Genomic DNA, 25,601 nt, shown 5'->3' with positions numbered 1-25,601 from the left:
AGGGTTTTCTCTTTCAGTCCTGGATGGATGAGGAAATAATGACACTGGATAAGGGGTTGCAAGGTGAGTGGCAATATACAGATGCGAGGTAGGTGCCACTGGAGCCAGAAGTCAGAAGCAGCAATCCTAGGAGTGCTAGTCACAGCCCACGCAGGCTCTCGTCCGCTCTGCTTGTCAACGCAAAGGGTAGAGTTCATTTTTCCAGGTCCCTGTAATGCATCAGGGGGTAACCTCCCACAGTGTCAATTACATGACAGGGCTTGTGCGAAAGCATAGACACTTCCAGGCGGGAAAGGACTGTAGAGATCAACCAAGAGGGCCCGTTTTGTTTGCGTGGCTCTCAAAGTAATGCAAAGTGGTCTGAGCTATTTACTCTCCAACCAGAAAACAAAATCGACAGCAGGCAGAACACAACGTACGATTTAGACATCTGGCTTATGTAGGACACTCCGGTGATTATTCCAGAGTCAATGTTATTTTCATACACCACAGCATTTACCATACCTCTTTTTTTATTTATAGTAGAAACAATATGAAAATGCGAGAAAACGTCAGCCTCAAACACATCAAGGAGGCCAGTATATGGTTAGCCAAGATTTGAAGTATTTTGTATTTATTGAAATTCATGACAGACTAGCATAGTACCGCCAAAATAAAAATTACCAAAATAAACTAGAAAAGTATTTCCAAAATTAGTTAGCCCAAGAACTGTCTATTGTTGCTATAACACATTTCCGGAAATAGCTACTGAAACAGCACAAATGTATTATCTTACAGTTCTGGAGGTCAGAGGTCCAGCCCAGGTGTCACTGGGCTAAACTCACGGCTCTGGCAGGGCCGTGTTCCCTCCTGGACGCTCCAGGGGAGGCCACTCCCTTGCCTTTTCCAGCTCCCGGAGGCTGCACGCATCCCTTGGCTTGTGGCTCCTCCCCCATCTTCAACACCAGCATGTCGCATCTCTCCCTACTGTCCTTCGGATTTCTCACTTCCCTCTGACTCTGACACTCCTCCAATCCCCTCTTCCACTTGTCAGGACTCTTGTGATTATACTGGATTCCCCTGGAGAACCCAGACTAATCTCCCTCTAACCAGCTCAGCAGACTAGTACCTTCATTCCACCTGCAACTTTACTCTCCTCTGCATTCAACCCAACATATTCACAGGTTCTGGGATTAGGATTTAACATCTTTCTGGGAAAGCGGACAAAGGGGGGCATGATTCTATCTACCACGCATTCAATACACATGTCAATACACCACAGTTTAATATTTTCCTGACAGCTTAATAACTCATTCAGTTCCTTAATCTACAGAATTTATCATTTTTTATCTATATAAAACATATTAAACTGGCCAGATGTAACAATAAAAAATGCAAAAAGATATAAAACAAATTGTACAACATTACAAAGTAGTGGTCATTTGTGTGTATATGTATAGATATAAAACTATACATGTATACATATGGGTATGTGTGTGTGTGTATACCCATAATTTTACAGTTAATCAAGTGGTTCTAGAAAATCAATATACCATAGATTCCTGGGAAGCTAATGCTTATAAAATAAGGCCATGTTTATGAGGATCCAAAATCAACCAAAGACAAGATTCTTAATGAAGTACGTAAAAGTCAGAAACAAATTCATTCTTTCTAGGTTAGTAGGAAAACCTACTCATTTTCTTTGCTCCTGTTGTTGGTCTTGTCCAAACGAAACGTTCTCGTGCTTGTCTAGGCCCACCATGTGTGAAGTGACCACAGCCCTCACGAATGAGGTCAAACCACGACCCACGATGTATTAGTGCAGCTGCTTTGGAGGAAATCACTGGAACACAGAGAAAAGCCAGCTGTGCACTGCTGCGCCCCATGTACCTGTAACTCCAGAGAAGGGCCTCCTTCCTTCGGCGGCTACAACACTAGTTTCTGTTTTCCAGGGACACTTTACTGGCAGGTGTGACCACTGTCATCGGCGGGCGCCCGGTCCCCGCCAGACTTAAAAGACAGGTACGTGGTAGTGACGGTCATTCTCGGTCAGCAGGGAGATCTGCGGCCACTCCCTGAGTGGCTCCTCTGGGTAGCAGACTTCAAAGTCCCTGGAGTTAAACTTGAACAGTCTGAACACTTTTATCTTGACCTCAAGGGCATATCCAAGTATAAACATATCAATCTGGGGAAGAGACGAAAGAGAGGTCACAGATACACATTTCCCGATTCCTGCCCTCCCACCAGCGCGGGAGCACGCTCTTCAGCAGCTTGTGACATGGCGTGCTTGTTAACAGACCCATGCATGAACCACTGCGTGGGCACGGGGTTAGGGGCAAATGCAGGGGACAAGCGGAGGAGCATCTCTCTAGACTAGCATGAAGAAATCACAGGGAGAGCTGTTTGGGGGAAAATCTAATAAAAAATAAGGGAATGCTCATAATAAAAATTACACTGTTTTCCCACCAGTGTTACATCATTTTAAATCAATGTGTGTAAAAAGTGCAGATGATTTTGTGCACCTTCTGGGAAAGCAAAGCAAAACAATACAAAACAAAAAATCCTTTTCTATGGGACATAAAAGCATTTTTTGGATTTAGAAAAAAATTCAATAATTTCTATTTATCTGCAGTAAGTAACCGAATGCTTTCCCAAACCTTATCTCATTTTCCGACTGGAATTTCTCCTGGTTCACCTCCGTTGTGGGAGAACCTGTTATCAACTGAGAGGCAGCACGCAAGCTCAGAAAGGCTCCCCAGCACCCTGCTGGAAGGGCACACGGCAACCAGCTCGGAGCAGGGAGGCTCGTTACTCTTCTTTTCCGCCCTTCGGGGGCAATAATGCCAACCGACCACTCTGCGCAGCTGGTCTTATCACTGCTGAAAGCAAACACCAACGCCTACATGTTCAAGTATTGCCACTATCCTTGATCAAACACACACAGTTCTTCTGCCCCACGTACCTGCTCTAGTCCACAGGTGTCGCCGACAGAATTTAGGTGATTCATCATGAAGCTCAAAGGATCGGAGGACGTTTCCCGGGAAAACAGGAGTCTGAAAAGACTGGGAATGACCTTTTTCATCTTCATTTGTTCATAAACTTCAGTGACCTGATACAGCATGATGAACTTTAAAGCTTCATACAGTTTATATTCCAGAATGGCATCAGAGAAAAGGATGTTGCACATGCTTCCTCTCTTGTGATAATCTCTAATTCCACTGAATTCAGTCCACTAAAAACACAGCCGCAAAAGTGAAACTTAGAAGGGTAAGGCTGAATGTACACAACACTGCATAACCTTTTTTTTTTTATTATCCTCACCCTAGGATATTTTTTCCATTGATTTTTTTTTTAGAGAGAGTGGGGCGGGCGGGGAGAGAAACATCAATGTAAGAGAGACATATGCATTGGTTGGATCGAGCCTGCAACCGAGGTACATGCCCTTGACTGAGAATTGAACCTGCAACCCTTCAGTCCTTCAGCTGACGCCCTAACCACCGAATAAACCATCCAGGCAAAACACCGCATAACTTGTAAAGTACTTATAAAATAAAACTAATAGAGGGGAGTGGAACTTTAAATTTTCATTTTATATCTTTTGATATGGATTTTTTTTAAACCATAAGGATTTATTAGTTTTACAATAACAAACTAGTTTCAATGAAATAGTTTTTCACAAAAGCACCACCCAGTAGGTAAAATACTAAGCAAGTCAGTTTCCTAAAACTGCTTACGATGGCTGGGTTAGGCAAAGGCTATTCCAGCGGCCAACAGTGATACACCAACAGTGCTTTAAACCCACCGCTGCCAGGCACAGCTGAAGTCACTCTACGTGTGTTGTCTCATTGAATCCTCACCAGAACCGTACACGGTAGGTACTATTTACAATTCACTTTTACAGATAAGAACACTGTGACCCAGAAAGGTTATGGTGTTTCCCAAGGAGGACTCATTCCAACAACCCCAAATCTGTTTTTATTAACCAGTTAACTGCCATGATATTTTGAATTTAATTAAAAAAGGTCTGCCACTTGCATCTATAGACACTTATGGCGTACAAATGGTTAAAAGGCAGGAAAAACTCCTACTCAAATTATAACATCTTTGCCCTCGCCCAGTAATGAATAGGGCGCATTCCAGAAGGGCCTTTCTGAGCATCCTGTCTGGAGCTTCAGCTTATATTTCTGGGGACACAAAGGCCCATGACCGTTCAGGTTCCTGGCCAGCCCACAAAGGGCTCCGTAGCCCGTAACGGGCCTAACTATCATGTAGAACAGCAATACTGCTCTCTCTCGTTTGTCACTTGAAAGAGAATGAAGATCAAGAAGAAACCATCAGTTACCTGAAGCAGCTTGCTGCCTGCATCTCCCACTTAGCTGACATCAGAGAAAAGTGGCCCCATTTGGGGCAGATGCTTTCATCCCTAGCCTTTTACCCCAGCCGCCAAACACTCACCTGTGTTTTCAATAATTCCACACATTTACGCAATTTCCCAAACACATTCGAACCCGTATAGTTCTCAGGACCAAAGCTGTATTGCTGGATCCAATTACAACCTTGTGAAAAGAGCAGTTTTTCAGGAAGCTTAAAAAAAAAAAAGATGCCAAAAGTGATTAGTATCTCCATGTTTATTATACACAGTTTGGAATATGTCATAGCACATAATCTCATTTAGCAATCTTCATCTAGAAAGGCTATGACTGCAGTTAAGGAGAACTATATAGTCATTTTCTTTTAGATTTGTGGATTCTGTGATATGGATCATATTCTTAATTTACAATTTCACAACTGATGAAAATTTAAATATAAGATTATGCCTACAATAAATAAATAAATAAATAGAAATGTATCTATGACCATACAAGTTAAAACAAAACAAAAAAACAAATAAAAAATTTAAATCTACAGAAACGAACTTTTTGAATAAAACATTTCCAAAACTACCTAGATATATCCCTATAGAACTTACATTTAACCAATGTTAGAGCAACACAGTATATCTGGGAAGATGTGGATTTTAGAATGATGGATGTTGGCGTTCAAACCCAGCCCTGCCACTCACCAGCTGGGAGGTGACTCAACCAGCAGATAATTTAACTGCTCAGCCTCATCCTCCACTGTAAATCAAGGACAATTTTACAGGATTCTTGTTGGGATTAAGTAAGATTATGGGACACGTAGGAATCTGATCCACCGTAGGCATGCCATGCATCTCCCACCCGCTCAGCTTGTGCAGCAGGCTAGCACACCGCATACACCTATCAAGTGTTTGCTAGATAAAATGAAACTAATAAAAACAATTCAAAATTAAAAACGTTAAGGAACTAGAACGTGTGTAGATATATATATATATATATATATATATATATATATATATGTTATATTTCTTTGCTCCTCCAACTTAAATGTATATCCTAGATTAAGCATACTGCATTAAAAATAAAAATTCAGTTATCACCAAGAAGGCACTATCTTCCGCTGTTAAGAAAATGAAAAAATAAGGCACAGTCTGGGAGAAAATATCTACAAATCACATATATGATAAAGCACTTGCATTCCAAATATATAAAGAATTCTCAAAACTCGATCAATTAAAAAATGATTTTAATAAATGGGCAAAAGATTTGAACAGACATTTTTCCAAGAAGATAATATGGATGGCAAATGAGCACAGGAAAAGACGCTCAACCTCATAACTCATCAGGGAAATGCAAACTAAAAGCAGAATGACACTAGCACATACAGATTATATGCTAGTGTCAGTGAAACTAGCTGAAACACAAATGAAATAAACAAAAACCCTGACACTGCCAAGTGCTGGTGAGAACGTGGAGCAACTGGCACCCTGACACATTCGTGATGGGAGTGCATCATGGCGGCACCACTCGGAAAAGATGGGTGGGCAGGTTCTTATTAAGTAAGCACACCCTTAACATAAGACCCAACAATGCCTGCCAGAAGCCGGTCCATCCTTACTGCTTGACACAGTCGCTGCAGGGAAGAAACATATGTTTCAAGGGACCTGGCGTATATGGCATACTGTTCTTAATATGTTTGTTCCCTTTCTTGGCACTATGTGTTTTATTCAAGGTCACCTCTCCGAGAAAGGTTGTTTCCCCAGGTAGGGATTTTTCCCTGAGGTTAGGGAGGGAATAAAACCTCTTAACTAAGTGCCAGGCGGGTAGTTAATCACTTTAACTTAAGCTACATAATCTTTACTCCCTGGAATGGAGATAAGAAACACCCTAACCTTTGGAATGGAAATTGACAGGATTAAAATCAACTGGTATAAATACAGATGTAACAAGACAATAAAACACAGAACCTGGCTGGAGATCCTGGAGGGAGAACCTCGCTATGCTGATCAACTGAACACTGCCTCCGTGTCATTCCTTCTTCGCTGACTCTGCCCCCACCTATGGGAACCCCTGGACCTGTTGGGGATGGACCCCAGCAAATGCCCCCCAAAAGGAATGAAAACTTATGTTCATAAAGATTCTATGGGAATATTTATACCAGCTTTATTCACAGTATTAAACACTGGAAACAATCCAGATGTCTTTCTGCTGGTGAATGGATAAACAAACTGTCACATTCATGTCAAGGAACATCACTCAACAATAAAAAGGAACCAACAGCATATTCGTGGAACCATTTGGGTGCATTATGCTAAGTAAAAGACCTTGATTCAAAAGGCCACCCACTGGATGATTCCATTTATATGACATCCTAGAAAAGACAAAACCACAGGGACAGAAGACAAATCAGTGGTTGCCAGGGGTTGGGAGTGAGAGGACTGGCTATGAAGGGAAATAAGGGAACGTCTGGGGTAGTAGTTACACACTGTATGTATTTGTCAAAAGTTAAATATAGTAAAAGAGTAAATTTTAGTAGCCCACGTTACTTATAAAGGACAGCTGTCTCTCTCGATGGCAGTTAAAAACAAAACTGAGTATAATTACCTTTCTGAGATGGTCTAGGCCAGTGGTCAGCAAACTCATTAGTCAACAGAGCCAAATATCAACAGTACAACGATTGAAATTTCTTTTGAGAGCCAAATTTTTTAAACTTAAACTATATAGGTAGGTACATTGTTATTAACTTAATTAGGGTACTCCTAAGGCTTAGGAAGAGCCACACTCAAGGGCCGCATGTGGCTCGCAAGCCGCGGTTTGCTGACCACTGGTCTATTAGCAAACGGACATGAGAGACAGAGGACCTGGTTAAAGGATCTCCCAGAGTTCCTTCGATCTCAGGCCCCCTGCACACCTGGCCGCCGCCCACAGGAGGCCCGGAGTGGCTGTGGTACAGTCACCGTCAAGGTGAGTCTCACGTGTTTCCCATGTGAGGATATACCTTAACGATGTCTTTTTCTTTCATCCAGGATGGAAAAGAAAGGCCCTGGCTGAATATCTGAAATAACACCGATCTCAGTGCGTCGTAGTTATCTCTCTTTACTTGTCGAACACATTTAATGTGATGCCGCCAAAACAGCTCCTCGTACGCCTAGTGGCACAAAAAGAGGAAGTTCTTTTATAAAGTCCACGGGATAAGAAGTTCAGGAAAGTGAGTGCAATACATTTTCAGTGAACCGTACTCCTAAATAAAGCAGACCATACAAATAAAAACAATTACAAGTGATGCACTGGACCACATGTCATTTCAAAGTGACTCGTGTGTAGAGAGACGGTGCCATGCTAGATAGCACGTTCCTGGAAGCCCCGGGCCAGGGAACATCACTGTGGGGAAGTCATGGACAGCCTGATCACAGTGGAAAACGCTGTACACTTTAAAACCATGCTAAGAGCTATTTTAAATGCACCACCTTTTTTTTTTCTTCTTCTTCTTCTCCTTCTTCTTCTTTTGCTAGTGACAAGGCTAGGCAGCACTGCTGGGGATGTTTACCAAAACTGATCCAATGGAAAATTCTAAAAATCCTCTAAATACTTTTGCTAAGCGGACTGATCCCTACAACAACAGAAATCTCCCCTCCTGTGCAGAGGTTTCACAGGCCTGGCCAGGAGAGCCGAAAAGAGCCCATTTTGAGATTTCTGAAATCACAGACTGAGTTCACCCCCGTTCTCGAAGGCATTGGCTGTAGGTAAAAGGCCCAAAGCCAATGGCCTAGCAACTGTTTAGCTTTTAAATTAGAGCCACCGTTGTCCCTTGTGCCACTTTTGGTATCACTGGATCCATAAAGCAGAATGGAATGTTTGTTCTCTGACTTTTTCACACACACATTCTCCATCTTCCATGACCTTGACAAACAGACACACCTTCCTCATCAGCTTGGCTCGGGGCGTGTCCCCTTTCCATTCTCTTGCACAATAGCTGAGTAAATCAACTTCCGCCTCCACGCTGAGGTTCCCTGAACCAAAGGAAAAATAAAAGGCAGTTAATTTTCCCTTTCCTCTTCCTTCTTGAAACCTCTCTGTGCCTTAAAAATAAGGAAAGATACGCATGAAAACACTTACTTTTGAATTTTCTTTGCAGATATCCACTCCACCTAAAAGACAAAGAAAATGATAATTCCAAAATTGGGACAAGGATATTTTAGAAATCTAAAGATGCTACAACCACCTACCATTTCAGCCGGTGCCCTAAATGGAAGTGCAGCCTTCGGAAGTAGCAGAGGGTGGCCACCAGCAAGGAGACCGCCAACATCACGGACCCCTTTGCAATTCCCCACGCGGTGTCTAAGGCGTGGCTGGTGACTAGTGCCCAGGAGTGAACTTGGCCATTTCCTACAAAAATTTAATTGGAAAAAAAAAAATCACATCACAATTCCATAAGTTCGCTTTGTTCAAGGGGGAAAAAAGACACATTGGATAATTTTACCTGCAGTGTCTATGATTGACTTACATAAACACTGCTTACAACATTCAAAAATTCAATCTGAAAAATTAAAGAAACGCCTCGTTCTCCTATATAATCAGTGTCATAAACAAGAATATCTTTGTTCCCAAAATTCAAGAGGAAGAGTGGAAACAGAGAGAGTGTGGGTTCCGGAATGCCTCAAACCTGAGCCCAAAGCCTGCTTCTCCTCCTAACCTCGCTGTGTGCCTGCGGGAAACCTGGCTTGTCTTCATTGTGAAAGAGGGGTACACCACTGGCCTCCCTGGGGAAAGACGGAATGAAATGACCTGGGAACCAGAGCAGGGCGCCGTGCTGGGTGCTGAACATTCAGTGATGCCAGGGATTCAGCCGGGGCCCCCCCCCCCCCAGCACATGGGGGAGGGGGACAATCACAGCAGGGGCCTCTGGTGATGCCGCCACCATCCACTTATTCTTAACCCTTTGCGGTCCAATTTTATTTTTGGAATTCAAACAGTCTGGTCCAAATTAATTGACGGGATTGAATGTTGAACTTTTTAATGTTCTTATTTTAAAGTTTAAACCAAAAATTCACTGGTTATATTATTAAGTATGTTCAATCAAAGAGTTGATTCTTTAAAAAATTTCATAGTGTAGTATCTTTTGAAACATTTCCCCACATGCAACCCAGCACCTTACTGACAATGCATATAATCGCAGCGGTTTGCGGTGTCAACCTCAGCTCCACCTTGGACTTGCTCCTAGCGCCTGGTCTGTCGAGTCAGCCTGGACGCTGGACCGAAAAGGGTTAAACAGTACAGGCCACATCATGGCATCACCATACGCACGGAATGGGTGACTCAAACAGCAGGCGCACAGACATCACTGCGGGCGAGCGCCCTGAGGAGTCTTGGAGACAGATGTGCTGCTGGGTCCACACTCCCACCCTGATTTGATAAGGGGGGCGCCGGACAGGCCTGGAGAGCTCAAACGGGGCACTTGCAGTATTGCGCTAAGCGGGGAGATTCCTAATGATTCTATGTTTGCGCATGTAAAATGCTGAAGCCCAAATGAGGAAGAGGACTTCTGAACGGTGGCCAAACCTCCTGGGGTTCATTGTGAAACAGTTTCTTCCGCAGTACGGGGTTTAGGAAAATTCCAGTGATTAACGGAGTAAAAGCTTCCTCAGTTTGGAGTCTCCACTTTTAGCATTTTTGATCATCCTTGATGGGCATTTACACTCTCAATAAAGAATTTACCAGGAGATAAAGAAATGGAAAAAATTACCAGCAAATAAAAATACATATTGTTTTTATATTATTACTGAACAGGTGATTATTGTTTAGAATTGATTAAATATTCATTATAGACTTACTCCTACCTAGAAATTTAGTAAAACTTTTTATTAATTGTTTAAAAGTGTAGAGCCATACTGCTTTACATCTGTAATTTAAACTTTTACAAATTCAGTCTGATTTCTCAACTTTGAAAATTCTGGTATGTGCAAATATTTTTAGTAAGTCCTTAAATTCACATAAGAACTAGAATATTGTCTGTGATGCATAATTTCTCCTATTGTAGTCATAAACATTTTCTAGAAAAATGAAATGTTGCACAAGATTTTAGTTTGTTTTTTCTCTTCATATCAACACCATAACAAGTTGAACAACTTTTTATGTCACTACATAGATATACATTATTCTCTTTTTTAAATTCTCACCCTGAGGATATGTTTTTCATTGATGAGAGAGAGAGAGAGAGAGAGAAAACATTGATCGGTTGCCTCCTGTACACTTCCCGACTGGGGATTGAGCCCGCAACCTGGGCATGTGTCCTGACCAGGAATCGAACTCTCATGGGATGACACTCCAACCAACAGAGCCACACTGGCCAGGGCTACAATATTCTTTTTAAAGAATGCATAACATTGCAGTCTAAAGACAGACCATCACCTTCCTTGCCATTGCCTAATTGATAAACACTTTCTTGTTTCCATTATCTACTTACAAACATTGCTGAGACAAACATTCCCCAACAGCCCTTGTGGCCATGACAGCTCTTAGGATAATTTCAAGAAGAGGAAACTCTGGGTCAAAGGGTGTGCACATTTTTAGTTTTGACAGATGTTGCCAAAGTGCCTTCCAAGGCAACACTGCCAATTAACACTCCCACCCCGGCCCCGGAGCGCCCGTTTCCCTGAGCCCCACACCAGCTATGAATTATCACTGCAATCTGCACTTCTTCTTTTGGGAAGAGGCTTTCACAGCATCTGCCTGCCTCCCACTGGGCGGTCTCATCTGTCCATGGACTTGGAGAGCCCGCGGCCTCTCAGCTGGGGCTTGGCTGTGCCCTCTGAGCGGCTCTGCTCCCACGTGTCACAGACTCCATCTGACCTGCTGCATGCCCCAAGTCACCATCTGGCCACTAGGGTATTTGATTTGAGACCCCACACGAGGGCCTTCTGAGCATGAGGCCTGTGATGCAGCTGCCCAGGCCTCCAGCAGGACTCACTGCAAGCCATGGTTCTCCCTGTTCCTACACACACACACACACACACACATACTTCTCTGGCCTCCGGTCCTTATCCTCAAAGTGAAACCCTGCCTCCAACCCAAGAAAGGGTGATAGTATCAATTTATCAGAAAAACACATGAGGCTCAATCCCGCCTTCTCAGGCACGCCTAGAACAGAAGCCTGAACTCCCGCTGCCCTCTACCTGGTGTGCCCGCCGTTTTTTGGTCAAATGACTCAAACCAGGTTATCTTGCCTCTGAGTTACGTAGCTGAGGAATCTTCCAATCAGCTTGGCCACTGCAAATAAAGCCTTTAAAGAGAGAATTAAAAAAAAAAAATTCCTGCATGTGTCAATAACTGGATGACCACTCAAAACAGCTGATAGGGAACACCGTAAGTTAGAGGCCTCGCAAACACTATCATGAGCCCCACTTTGATGATGCCCCGAGTCAAATCTCATTTCCTCAAGCAGAGCTGAGAGGGAATCAAATTCTCCGTGTAAGAGTCTTCACCAGGGTCCCCCTTCTGCGGGCCTGCCACGGAGAACTCAGCAACTGTCTGCCCACCACCCCTTCCCCCTGGGCCCCCCACCCTGGGAAAGTCCTCTCCCTAACACGGAACTGGCCTCGTGGGATCTGACACTAGTGGGAAGGGAGAGAAGGTCCCACCACCAGGGATTCAGTCATCCGACATAATAAACAGAGCAGCCAGAGCAAGGGCAAGAAGCGAAGGGAGTGTGGGTGGCAGGAGGCTTTGGAGAATCGCCAGGTAGTGAGGGTGGCAAGGAGACGCAGGAAACAGAAGCATTGCCAGGAATTACAGATTTGATCCTCTTTAACGCTTGTCAAGTGACAAAAATGGACACTTCTTTTTAATACTTTTGGACTGGACCACTTGGGTGGTGGCTGAAATGAGGTGCAATATACAAGCACCAGGTGTTTCTCTCATATTAGAAAGCGGATTAACTAGTTCTCATACGTTGCCCCCGTCATCAGTACTCAAACACGCCCAGAGACCCCAACCCACACTATCAGAAGTTACACTTAGTAAAGACACCCCTGAGTAATTCCCAGAACCTCCTGAAATCAACAACGTGGCTGAGACTAAAATTTCATCTGTGATCTCAGACTATATACGGCAGATGAGACCACAGACTAAAACTGGGGGGGAAAATGCCACCGTTTCTTGTGGTAAAATTCTACTTAGAATTTTTTTCCATTCTCTAAAATGTACCAAAGCTGAAATAATTCAAACAGGAAACCAAAAGAAAAAAAAAAAAAGAAAGAAAGAAAAACACCTGAAAACAAAACTAAGAGACACTGAAGAGCCGGAAACCGGGTGAGCGAGCGGAGACCCCCGGGAGCCCCAGGCTCGCTCTCACGGAAACTCCTCAATGTCTGGTTGGCCTGGAGCTTCCACGCTGCTCCAGGCCCTTTCCTACTTCCCCTTCCCTGGCCTGCCACTGTCCCTGCTTCTCCTCCCCATCTCCGCCTGCAGCACAGCAGGGCCTGGGGCCCTCTGTGCACTAAACTCCCAGCCCTGGGACTTGCACCTGAAGCAGAAATGGTGGGTCAAGGGCTACCAAGTGGGCCACGGAGGGGAAAATTAGGCCTGAGCTAAAAGGCAGCTTCAGTGCAATGTTTGAGACAGCAGCGGGGATGAAGATATATACATACATTAAAATCATCTTGCTAAAAAAATGGAGGGTAAGAAATGCTAAATTTAATTTAATAAATACACCAGATATTTCTGTCTGCTGCAATGCCATGTTATGGTTAATCACCAGGAGATGGAAGAAAAAGTGGCCAAGAGAGACGGGTGGATTAGGAAGCAGACAGAGGGGGTGGGGAGGCGGCACTCCCAGGCAGCTGTAACTCCCCCTGTGGCAAAGCAGTGGGGGGTGGGGGCGGAGTGCAGAAGGGAGGACACACACACACACACACACACACACACTCACACTCACACTCACACGCACATCAGAGGTGTTGGGTAAATTTTCCACACTTTTCTGAGCTGTGTCATGGAACACTAATCCCTTTGAAAAACACGACTCCTTCTGGGTGATTCTGATCAAGGGCGGGAGGTGCCGCAGAGAGGAGTACACTGGGCCAAGCGGGCAGGGAAGGGCCTGGAAAGACCTTCTTCCCCCTGCCCCTCACCCTTTGCTTGTACTTCTTCCCATGTGGACTGTGCGCTGGGCTGGCAGGCAGTGAAGTGACATGAAAGATACACAGCCTGTTCGGCCGGGTGGCTCAGTTGGTTGGAGCATCATCAGTAAGAATATGAGGATTAAGTGTGTGTGTGGGGGGGGGGGGGCGAGAAATACATACAGCCTGCCCCAGGGAGCTCATGATCTGGTGGTGTGATGTCTTCCCGTCAGGAAAGGCTACTGGTCAGCTTGTCCGGGCCCACAGTGCCACTACCCACGCTCCCCGGGGTCAGCGCATCCTGGTGTGGGGGACTGGCCAGGACACAGAATAACACAAGCCCTGGGATGCCCAGGCGGCAGCAGACCTCCATTCCCCAGTGGGCCAGCTCTCTCAGGTCAGTGTGAGAAACTCAGAGGCTCGAGAATAAAGCCTTCATCCAAGCAAACTCAGCAATATGGGAACAGAATGATGGACATGCAGAACAAATCCTGATAGGCCATCAAGGTTTCTAATAATTGGGAGCACTGGGAGACTATGAGAGATTTTCCAAGGGTCAGCACGGCCGGGTGAAAAACTGAGTTTAAATGGTCTTGGCTCTTGTAAAACCATAGGACGGTTGTTTTTATATCGGTCAGGGGAGAAAAGTTCAGAAAAAAAATCCTCTTAATAAACCTCTGAAATGGTGAAGTCAAAAGACTTTCTATATGCTTTTGCATTTCAGGTATTAGTTCTGCTCAATTAAGAAACGACAGTTTTCCACTTAGTAAAGTGCTATGACCAACAACTACAAGATCCGTATCACTGAGCAGAAGCACCCAGTGAAAGGCTTTTATCTTGAAAGTCATGGCCAGCAAGACATTCCGTGGCAGCCCTGTCGTGCAACCTACTTCAGCGTTTAGCACAACCCCCACAGGACTGGGCTTGTTTTACCAGGGCTCCGGCGAAACTAGGAGTGTCGGTAATACAACAGGAAACTGCTCCTGGCCAAACACTGAGAAGTGTGTGTGTGTGTGTGTGTGTGTGTGTGTGTGTGTGTGTGAGATACCATCAGAGCTCAGATGTGTTTATTTATTTATTTATTGGGCGCATCTTTAGGAGTGTTAAATGCTACCCGTCATAGTAAAAGGTCTAAGTTTATTTGTCTAACCATGGAGGGGTTTTAAAACCCACCCAACTACTAAGTCACAAAAGCTGCAGGTGGGATAAGCTTCAGGTGAAGAGCAAGGTCATCCTTCCCGGGAAATCCCAGAACTCCAGGGTCACTTCAGCCAGCCAGCAGGCTCCCTGGCTGGGTACAGGCAATGGGTTTGGCAAAACAGGCCCGGGACTCTGCACTTTCTAGCTGTGGGACCTCAGCTAAATTACTCCGCCTCTGTGATCTCCAAGAGTCTCCCAACGGCACAGACCAGCAGTGACAACTGGAACTGGAACACAATCAGTCATGAGAGTGCCCGTAACCACAGGCACTAACCACGTAGATGCAGAATCTCCAGTCCCTGATAGTCTCCCCTCCATCTCCTCTTGGACAGTGTTATATCCCTCTCCGCATGGGCACTCACTCTCTTCCGTGGGATTCCACTTCCTTTTCTGGAATGTTTCTCTCTTCCTGGTCAAAACCTATCATTACTCTATGAATATAGATTAAGCTCCTCTTGCAGGCCAAGAGTTGATGCTACAGTTGTGAACACAACAGACTAGACTATTGTAGGGACGATTCTCAGATGGACCCTCTAGGTGTGTTTGGAGCACAACCACGGCCAGGGCCCAGAGGAAAGGAAGGTGGCTCTGTCAACAGAGGTAACATGGGAACCGACCTAGACCTGTGTTGGATGAGGGGCAGAGCTGAGACCCTGAGGATGCACCAGAGTTCCTGGGGCCAGGAAAGGGAGGGGAGGCCGGCCAGGCTCAGGTCAGCAGGGCCTTTAGATGCGGTGAGAGACACTGGCGTTTAACTGAAGAGCAAGGAAAGCGCCCTAAGGGTTTTAAGCAAAAGGCTGATGTGATCAGATCTGTAACCACAATTTAAGTCGTTATTGCTTGGGGTCATGAGACACGTCTGATTCCTGTCTGATTCCTCTTCTGTATGACAAGCTTACAAATCTTTCACAGAATCACAGAATGCTTTGCGCTGAAGGCACTGGAATGCCACTGGCTCTCCAAGGCTTGATTCCCTCCCCCAGGTGCTCCCTCTGTGCTCCACCCACCCTGTAGGCAGGCCCACACTGTGGGTAGGCATATTCATGACGCATCCCACACTGGCCTGAAGGCACCTCTAAGGTGAAAGCTGACTCTTCATTCACTGTGCACCTGGTCACCTGAGGAGCTGTCACACGCATCTTTGAGGTGAAGACACTGAAGCCCAGAGAAAGCAAGAAGTCTGAACTTGAACCCATGTGTTCTGACTCAAGGTCGGGGTGCCCTCTGAACTAAACTACATGCATACTGCCTCCACTGAGTGATTCTCTTCCAAGAATTCAAAACAATGAACAGGCATGAACTTAGAAGGCAGCTATCACTTCCACTAGATTAAACCTTCTCTGAACCAGTTCTCACATGCCATGGTTTGCACTGTCCCAGCCACTGGTCCTTGAACCCAGGAACCATCCCCGGCAACCAGACGAGACGTTGGGACGGGCCCACCGCGGATGGAAGCGCATGGCAGAAGCTCCCTGTCCCTCCTCAAGTCTTTACCTCTCTCCTCTCACGAGCCCATCTACCTTTACGTGATCCTTCAGGTCTGTGCTCCTAAAGAGAAGCCGGTGGCCTCAACACCGTCACATCACACACGAGAGCTCGGTACTCCAAGTCTATGGCGCAGGATCATCAATACCACCTGGGCACTGAGAACCAGTCCAGGGCGCCTGCGTCTACAAGACCCCACGCCTCCCCCGCACACGGAGTCTGAGGCGCCTGAGATTCTCTGAGGAGCAGAGAATCACCGGCCTGGCTGCCCTGGGCATTTTCCCATTAACTTTTTAAGTTCCCAGGTGATTCCAATGTATTGCTGGTGCTGAGAGACAGAGTGGTGGGGTAAGGCTGCCTCCACCCTTGGCTGTTGCTGTTATCTCCAATATATCATCACATGCCAATTCATTTCCAAAATTACGGTTAAGAGAAATCATGCAGATCAAGGAAAGTCTCACTGGTCATGTCATCCAACTGCGTGCAAGTGCGGCCTGTGCTTTGCGCCTCTTCTGTTGGCCCATGTGAGGGACGGCGTTTACTAGTCAGCTGTTGTTTTTCTATGGCTGGGAGCCACCTTACCTACAAAGGAACTTTCCTGAAATTAATAATAAAAGAGCCCAACTATTAATATGACCTCCAGGGAGGTGACCAACTCATCCTGGCTGGCCTGGGACTCTCCTGGTTTTAGCACTGAAAGCTCCATGTCCCAGGACATCCCTCAGTCCCAGGCAAACTGGGACAGTGGTCACCAGTCTGGGGTCCTTGGGGTCTGACCCGGGACCCTCTTCCTAGCCACCTCCCACCCCTCATTTTCTGTCTCTCAGCTCAAGTGTCACTTCCGTGGGCAAAGCGTCTCTGCCCGTTCCCAACCCGCAGGCTTGGTCAGATCCCTGTTACCTTCTCCCACAGCACACGCTGTCCCTTTCCCCCACAGCTCTGGCCCCAGTTTATACAAGTGTGTTTGTGTTTGATTAGCGTCTGTCTCCCTGTGTAGGCAAACGGCTTAAGGACTGCAACTGTGTCTGCTTTCTCTCTGCTTTCTTGGTGCTGAGCAACACTATGGGCCGTCAATAAATATTTACCTGGATAAATAAAATGGATCCAGGTAATCCAGATCTAGTCCATATGTCTCCAATACAGAAATGCCAGTGTCCTCTCTCTCTCTCTCTCTCTCTCTCTCTCTCTCTCTCTCTCTCTCTCGTATGCACCTACTCAGAATAAAGTACGTTCCATCCTCCGCAGGTGCTGGATGTAGCCATGTGAGTGAAAGCTCAGTGTTGTGTGCAATCTTCAGAAGGCTCTGCTGAGAGGGGTGTGTTTCTTGCCCTTGCTCCTCCAGACTAGCTGGAATGTAAGTGTGAGGATGGGTGTTCAGCAGCCATCCTGGACCAGAGTAACTGTGGGCGTGGAAGCTATGCATGGTACAAACAAAGTGGAAAGAGTCTGGCCTCTGACACTATGGAGCCCCTTCCAGCCCCGGGGAGCCACCTGGAAGCTCTGACATGGGAGAAATTGATTCATTTGTTTGGAATTGTTCCGTTATTCCACCACACCTAATTCCACCCGGGAGCCTTGATCTTGGTGGTCCCTTCCGACTTTTACCACGAATGTCAGAAACAGGGAGCCGCCAGTGTGTTTTCTCTTCCCTTAACTACACTCACGACAATGGGAAGCAGGAAGTGAGAATGTGAAGTGGTCACCTCGTGGGATGGCGGGAAGGTAGTGGGACGAGCGGGCACCAGGCAGTCGGGAACTCAGGGTCTCGTCCTGGAGAACTGGGCGGCTCTGGACCTCAGCTTCCTCCCCTCTGAGCAGACACCAGGGGGCCAAGCCATTAACCACTATTTCCTTTCATCCTCTAAAGGCCTCTTTATGTTAATGTGCTTCAGAGTTCTGTCGGAGGTAGACACATCGGGGCACCAGGCACAGGATTTTAAGTATTTGTGAGGCAACTGAAGGTCAACTAAACTCAAAATACTCCTCAGAACTCGCACCACAGGAAATATGCCCTGAGCATGTACAGTAGACACTTGAGAGCTTGACAAATACTAGCAAGTACTCCAACCGTCAGAGGTTGACCTGAACCATAGTTTTGATAAAGAGCCTTCAATGGAGGTGACCAGTTTCCAAAAAATAGCAAGAAAAAAAGGAAGATAGAAAAGACTGGGACAGAGGCAAGAGGGAGTCACGTGTTGTAGGCTCCACATTTTTTTTTTTAAATATATTTTTATTGATTTTTTTACAGAGAGGAAAGGAGAGAGATAGAGAGTTAGAAACATCGATGAGAGAGAAACATCGATCAGCTGCCTCCTGCACATCTCCTACTGGGGATGTGCCCGCAACCAATGTACATGCCCTTGACCGGAATCGAACCTGGGACCTTTCAGTCCACAGGCCGACGCTCTATCCACTGAGCCAAACCAGTTTCGGCTGGCTCCACATTTTGAATGAATCAATCAACGAGGTATAAATGGGAGAAGACACTGGAACATTAAAGCATGACAAAATGACATTCAGGCAGGTCAGCAAGCATTGGCTGTACAAGGTCTATCATGACAATCAGCTCAGTACCCAGAGCTGAATACTGAGATATATCATGGAGAAAACCGATCTAATAAACTCTCTCTCAGTTCAGATGATTCTTCTCTCTGTTTCAGATGCAAAACCGAGACCCAATGTTTATACTAATAATTCCATTGGCTACGTTTGCACTTTAAAGTGAGCAGCCAAACTAATCCTTAGCTACAAACTGAACTCCGTGTTCATTTTTTAAATGCCAAGTACAGTGACAAAGATCTGATCTTGTCCATGGACATCAGTGCCATCCAGCCCCTCATGCCTAGATAGGGACTGATTACATTCAGCCCACGCAGGCACTGGCTTGCCATCTCTTCCACTTCTCCTTTCCTATCAGCCCTTCTGCTTCCTGCACGGCCTTTCGACCCGTCCTAGCAGTCGACTTGGAAGACACAGAGCATTGAGTTCTCATGGCACTTCAGCGATCACACAGGAAAGCCGAGGCCCTCTTGCCACAGGTCAACAAATACATACACCTATGATTTGCCAGGCGTTATTCTAAGACTTAAGGAAAGATTCTCTCTTTACCAGGTAAGAAAGAATTTTGTTCACTTCTCTTAGTCTTAGGAGACTAAATGCTCCGAGGAACACTCCCTGTCCTGGCTTAGAGGAGGAGACACAAATTGTTCCAAGCATGTGCCTTGATGAACTCCCTCCACCAGCACCCAGCCCACCTCGGTCCTGAGCCACGCAGGAGCTGGTCTGTTTGCTGAGGCCGTCCCAACCTGGAGAGCAGGGAGCTCATGTCCACTGTAATGGGGACCAGAGCGGGCAGCCTTGCTTCTCTTTTCCTGACAGTCAACCCTTGACGCTGAATAAGATTCTGCTTCTCTCTGAATGGGGCCAGGTCTCCCTTGAGAAACTGACTTCCAATTACTTTATTACTCCCCCTCTTAGAAGACTAACCCTATTATTCATTAAAAAAACAATAACAGGGCAGCCCTAGCTGGTTTGGCTCAATGAATAGAGCATCGGACTGTGGACTGAAGGGTCCCAGGTTCGATTCTGAACGAGGGCACATGCGGGGGTTGTGGGCTCGATCCCCAGTAGGGGGCGTGCAGGAGGCAGCCCATCAATGATTCTCTCTCATCACTGAAGTTTCTCTCTCTCCTTCTCCCTTCCTCCCTGAAATCAATAAAAATATTTTTTTTACAAAACAGTAACAGGGCACGCAAAGAAAGACTTAATAAGTTATTTTAAATTACCATGTATCTATCATCCAACAATTCTGCATAGACTGAAAGTGAGAGTCACCTGGTTAAATCAACAACGAAAGACTTAAATTCTCAATTCAGAGTTTAGCAAGCATAGCATTTTATGTGCTACAGTTTCTGCAATTTGGGTTTACTACCTGGGAATACCAGCGACAGCACTAACAGTACTCTTGATGTCCTAGAAATGGACCTATGACATTTTTCTATATTCTTATTTTAAACATGATACCACCTGTCTATTCTGGCTCCAATTAAATGAAAAAGTAGAAAAATGGAGCATGACTAGAACAAAAGATTACTGGCAAAATGAGTGTGTAAACAAAAACTTTTCTCTGTTGGTTTATTGTGACGTGACATCTAAATATTCTTCCATTAAAATAATTACAAATCAATAAATGGGTATGGTATACAACCTTGATTTTCAAAAATGGATTGTCCCAAGCAACTGAACCGGAGGATTCAAGTGGACAGGAGAGAAAGGCCAAATACAACTGGTCCGATAACTCCTCCGAGTTCCAGAGACTCCAACAGCCATGTGTGAGGAGCTGTGCCTGCAGGAAATTTTAGCGGCTGACGATAACTTTTCATAATCTCTCTTCTCCTGAACCTCAGACCTGAGAGATACCTGGAGCAACAACAATGGTATAAAGATGATAACCCAACCTTACTTTAGAACCGCGTAAGTGTGATGCCGTAACCTTGGGAACTAGAGTGCTCTCGGGTATAAGCCTGCAGAGTTTCAGGAGACAGAAGCAGGCGGGTGGTTACGGTGGTTACGAGTCTGTTGTGGGTGGAGTCACGCCACCAGGGTTTGAATCCTGGCCACCACTTACTAGCTGGAAACTTTGAGCAAATTCCATAACCATTCTGAGCGTCACAAAGTGGCACTTAGAAAGATTACATAAGACTACCCGTGGGCATGGTTTCCGCATCCAGCACCCAGAAGAGAAGGAAAATGTCCAACGTTATTGTGACGGGGACAGCACTGGGTGCTACAGGTACATAGGACAGCACCCACCTGCTCCAGGGAACCAGGTGAAGAAAGGTCACTGTCTATTTAATAAGTGTGCCAAGTCAAGAATGTCCAGTTAGCTAAAACACCTGGTACCAAAAGTTACATTTTATTTGGCACTTAATCTAACAGAAGGGTTGAGAGTAGAAGTATAAAGTGGGGCAAACAGGCTGCTAAAACAACTATGGACCACTGGCTTTAAGCATCCTGTTGTTTGTGTGTGTGTGTGTGTGTTTAATTGCAGTGTTTTTTCCTAAGCCCTCAAACTATTTTTCAAGTATATTTTCAAGTATATTTCAAGTATATTTCAGAGAGGAAGGCAGAGGGAGAGAGAGAGAGAAACATCAATGATGAGAGAGAATCATTGATCGGCTGCCTCCTGCATGCCCCCTACAGAGGATAGAGCCTGCAACCCAGGCATGTGCCCTTGACTGAAATCAAACCCAGGACTCTTCAGTCCGCAGGCCAACGCTCTATCCACTGAGCCAAACCAGCTAGGGCTCAAACTATTTTTTAAGGAAGGAAAATATTTCTCCTTAAGGTTATGACTAGCACACCAAGTACCACAGCTATTCACCCCTTCCCCCTTGGCACACACTGCCAGTGCCCCTCCTGCTCCCAGTTCCACTCCTTGAGAGCGAGGCTTTGAGGGCACTGGAATAAGGTTCGAGAATAAGGGCACAATTCTAAGCACAGACTTGTATTGAGAAGGGAAAGTCTGTACCCCACAATCCTCATCTCAGCTTGCCACTGACCAGCCAGTGGGTTCCAATCTGCCCTCTCTCTTTAACACAGGAGTGCTCACCAGGTAAACTCACCTGCCTGCCTAGTGTGGTACCTGTGATCCCCATGGAAACAGGCCAGACTGCTTGCTCGTGGCAGGTCGGAAACATCTGCTTCATACATAGAGCCAGCCACCCTTGAATGGCTTTGGAATAAAAGAATCCAAGACATCAAGAAGTACACGTTCCACCCTAGCCAGTTTGGCTCAGTAGTTAGAGTGTCCGCCTGTGAACTGAAGGGTCCCGGGTTGGATTCCAGTCAAGGGCACCTACGTGGGTTGCAGGCTCAATCCTTGGTCCCGGTCAGGGCACGTTCGGGAGGCAACTAATCGATGTTTCTCTCTCTCTGTCTCTCCCCCTCCCTTCCACTCTCTCAGAAAAACCTTCAGGTGAGGATTAACAACAACAACAAAAAGAAATACACTTTTTAATTAGCAGAAAAGTCTAGGTGAGAAGGGGGGGTCTTGTACCAGTTTGCATGTGATTCAATTTCCTAAATGGGGATTAAAATGAACAACTACCTCATGCATAAGGTAATGATAGTAATAACAGCAGCTACTCTGTGAGTACTTACTGTAGGCCACGCACGGTCCTAAGCACTTTATAGGCAATAAATGAGCTAACACACAAGCAGCACTCAAACACATTAGCCATGACCTTTATTTCTAAACTTTTGTTTAGCATTAGATTCTTCGCTCCAAACCAAATCTTACCCAGAACAGCATATAAACCAGGAGGGTGGCAGTACAGCTGCTCTGTATATAGCTGGAGTGGGGGGGATCCGGCTGATGGTCCCCCATTCCACACTGGGCAATCCTGCTCCCCCCTCTCCCAGCCAGGCCAGCCCCGAGGGACCACCATGGCGTTCCAAGGCTCCTGAGAACACCGACTGAAAACCCTGAGCCTCCAGTCTTCCCTTACGATTCTCCTAAACGAACGGATGGATAGTGGTGAAGAAGAGCCACCACTCACTTAAAAAGAAACAGTAAAGATGGCTGCCAAATCCCCCTGCCCACTTTGTGAGTTCTCTGCTATTGCCCGTTTGCTTTCTGTTGTCAAGTATCCCTTGTTATCCTTTGCTATTATCTCCGAAGCAAACCTTGGTCCCTCTCTTAGGGGTAGGTTAAAGAGCTGTGGCATCCTAGCTTTGACAAGTGATTTTAAACTTTGTTTTTCCCAAACAGCCCCGACAAAGAAGGGAAACTATGCTCCTACGTCCTCGGAGGTTATGTTTGGGAGAGAAAAGTTTTCCATCACCTGATCCTTGAATCGCATTCTTCCACCGCCACGCACCAACTGCAGGCCCCACAGGCTGGAGCAGGGGAAAGAATTCCTGCTGGGCCCACGGTGCTGGCACACCTTGAACGTGGTGCATTGGAAGGAAACATTCCTGGCGATTACGTTAAGCCCAGAGTAGGCACCTTTCCGTCTCTCAAGGCAGCTTTTTCCAGCTGTGACCCTACCTCTATTTCCAACATTGCTTTCTCTGCCAAGATAAGGCAGGGAGAAGGGAAGAAAATAACATAACGAAAAGTTCAAACGAATACACCCACAGGAAATATTTGGCTAATTCTATAATAATCCAAGGTGCAGAAAGGCTGGAAAATGAGTTTATTCTCCAAACTTTTGAGAGTGGGAGGTAAGTCGATCACAGAACTCTCAACTGGGAGGGCTCTGGGGGGTCCAGCTAGCCCAACGCCCTTGTTTTATAGGTGAGGACAGGGAAGCCCAGAGTGGTTATGGCTTCTAGGCACACAGTCCTGGACAAAATGATGCCTAAAACTCACGTCCTGCCTCCCAGAATGGTGCTGTTTCCACTGCACCCAACAGCAAAAGCCCCAGCTGTTGGCTGTTGTGAATCAAAAGCTCCTGCTGGGACCAAGAGCAGCAATCAATACGCAGACCTGGCACCTGTCAACTTCCCATAAACGCTGCAGAACCTGGAGCCCAAATGCAGGGAACAGGCAGGCTCCCCAAATTCAGCGGTGGGCTCACACCCCTGGGTGGTCACCAGAGAGCTACAGAAGGGGAAGGTGCTCAGAGTGGAGAAGCAGTGGTGCCCACCTTCTCGGAGCTGGGACCAGAAGGACGGCCTGGAAAAAAGCCTTCACGTCTAAGGTGAGGACCCCGCTGCCAACGCAGAGGGCGGGGACCCCGAGGCCCAGGCGCGCCCCAGACCTCAGCGACCTGGGCCACACGGCGCTGCTGCTCTGGTCCCTGGTGACACTGTTGTTAAAAAGCCAGTTTTCTGTTGTTTCGCGAGTCTCGCTCGCAGAAAAGGTGTGGGCCACATCCTCTGCCAGCAACGCGCGAAACCCATCAACTTCCCTCCGACGACAATCAAGTGCTCAGAGGGGACGCCGAGGGGGACCCCGCCGCTCCCCGGAACCCCCACCCGCGCCGCCCCGCCCCGCAAGGCGGCTTCTCCCCGGGCACCTGCCCTCCCCGCCGAGGCCGGTCGCTGGCTGCCTGGACCCGAACAGCTCTGCCTCCCGAAGACGCAGTTCCTAATCCGATGCGACCCGGTCCCCGACGGCGGCCCAGTCCTGCAGGGTGTGGGGGTGCACACCGCCTCCGCCCCGGTCAGGGGCCCCCAGTCTGCCACCCCTCCGAGCGCGGGACTCGTACCCCAAACCCGGGACTGGCCGGCGGGCGAGAGGGCGCCCCACGCTGCCCGGGGTCCCCCCACCCCGCCCGGGACCCACCTGAGGCCAGGGCGCCAGGCCGGTCCCGCTCCCGCTCCCGCGCCCGCGCCCGCGGGGGGCTCCTCTGCGCCGCCATGCGGGCCGCGCGCTGCGGACGGGCGCCGAGCCTCGCCGGTGGGTCCGTAGCCGCGCCGGCCGCCGCCGGGCCCGGGATCGCTTCCCAGCGGCGGGCGGGTGGGAGGCGCGGGGCCGCGGAGGGCGGTCGGTGCTCCCACCCAGGCGCCAGGCGGCCGACGGACGCGCCGTTCCACCAATGACAGGCCGCGGCGGGCCTGTGGGCGGGGCCTAGAGGCTGGAGCGGGGCGGGGATAGGCGGGACCCCAGTTGGGGGGCGTGGGACGCTCCAGAGTGGCGCGGAGGCTGCTCCTGGGACCCAGGCGCTGCTCCAAAGGAAACAGCCCAGGATTTCCACCTGGACGGACCCGGGATCTCCCTGGCACTTTACCCCGGTGCCCACGGAGTGGGTCGGGAAGGAAGACACCTGGAGGCTGGGTGGTGGGGAGAGGGACCAGTGCCCTCCTCTCTCCACCTGCACAGTGTCACGATTCCCCCTTCTTAGGTCCCGCCGCTGGTGGGTCAGAGCGGAGGAGGGCGAGCCTGGAAGCCAGATACAGCTTTGCCTCAGGGCCTGTTCCGCGAGTTGGCATGTTTTCTGATCTTTATTTGCCTCTGGGTCAGCAGGACGGGGTTATGCTTACTTGGAACTCGCAGGTTACTTGAGGAGCGGGAATGTGTGCGTTATTGGCAGAATGAATCCTCTGACAAAATGCTTTGAAAAGGAAAAAATGTGGAGTAGCAAACGGTAAAAATAAACAGCCCAACAATAAAAAGACGCTCACAACAGGTTCTTTTGCCCCCAATTTCATAGTCAGATGGACAACCCCCGGCTTTTTAAATTTTTTTAAAAATATATATTTTATTGATTTTTTACAGAGAGGAAAGGAGAGAGATAGAGAGTTAGAAACATCGATGTGAGAGATACACCGATCAGTTGCCTCCTGCACATCTCCTATTGGGGATGTGCCCGCAACCCAGGTACATGCCCTTGTCCGGAATTGAACCTGGGACCTTTCAGTCTGCAGGCCGACACTCTATCCACTGAGCCAAACCAGTTTCGGAGACTTTTTAAATTTTTTTCAGAAAAAAAATAGAACTCCAGTGAACACTTCC

General features: G+C 47.2%; 1 protein-coding gene across 2 annotated transcripts; it reads right to left on the bottom strand.

The window, feature by feature from the left end:
• Positions 1-445: 445 nt before the first annotated feature.
• OTULINL (OTU deubiquitinase with linear linkage specificity like) lies at positions 446-24,524 on the bottom strand. 2 transcript variants are annotated; one of them, XM_081089971.1, is made up of 8 exons: positions 24,432-24,524; positions 8,564-8,723; positions 8,454-8,485; positions 8,256-8,347; positions 7,336-7,485; positions 4,435-4,563; positions 2,942-3,211; positions 446-2,164 (listed from the first exon to the last, which is right to left on the bottom strand). In XM_081089971.1, exons 1-8 carry the CDS (start codon positions 24,505-24,507, stop codon positions 1,991-1,993), a joined length of 1,083 nt encoding a protein of 360 aa, XP_080946097.1. In that variant the 5' UTR covers positions 24,508-24,524; the 3' UTR covers positions 446-1,990. The 2 variants fall into 2 exon arrangements, with proteins under 2 accessions (XP_080946097.1, XP_080946098.1); XM_081089972.1 differs by lacking the exon at positions 24,432-24,524 and adding an exon at positions 20,346-20,452.
• Between the last annotated feature and the right edge of the window lie 1,077 nt (positions 24,525-25,601).

The sequence above is a fragment of the Myotis nattereri genome (assembly GCF_964212035.1).
Source record: "Myotis nattereri genome assembly, chromosome: 4".
Classification (NCBI taxonomy): Eukaryota; Metazoa; Chordata; class Mammalia; order Chiroptera; family Vespertilionidae; genus Myotis; species Myotis nattereri.
Note: the sequence above shows the minus strand (reverse complement) of the source record. Positions and strands in the feature narration are given on the sequence as shown.

Coding starts and splice junctions, on each gene's coding strand:
- OTULINL (XM_081089971.1), bottom strand. CDS start 24,507: ATGGCGGCGCAGAGGAGCCCCCCGCGGGCGCGGGCGCGGGAGCGGGAG. Junction 3,212..4,434: donor TGGAATTATTGAAAACACAG/GTGAGTGTTTGG, acceptor CTGTGTTTTTAG/TGGACTGAATTCAGTGGAAT. Junction 2,165..2,941: donor ACACCTGTGGACTAGAGCAG/GTACGTGGGGCA, acceptor TCTCTTCCCCAG/ATTGATATGTTTATACTTGG.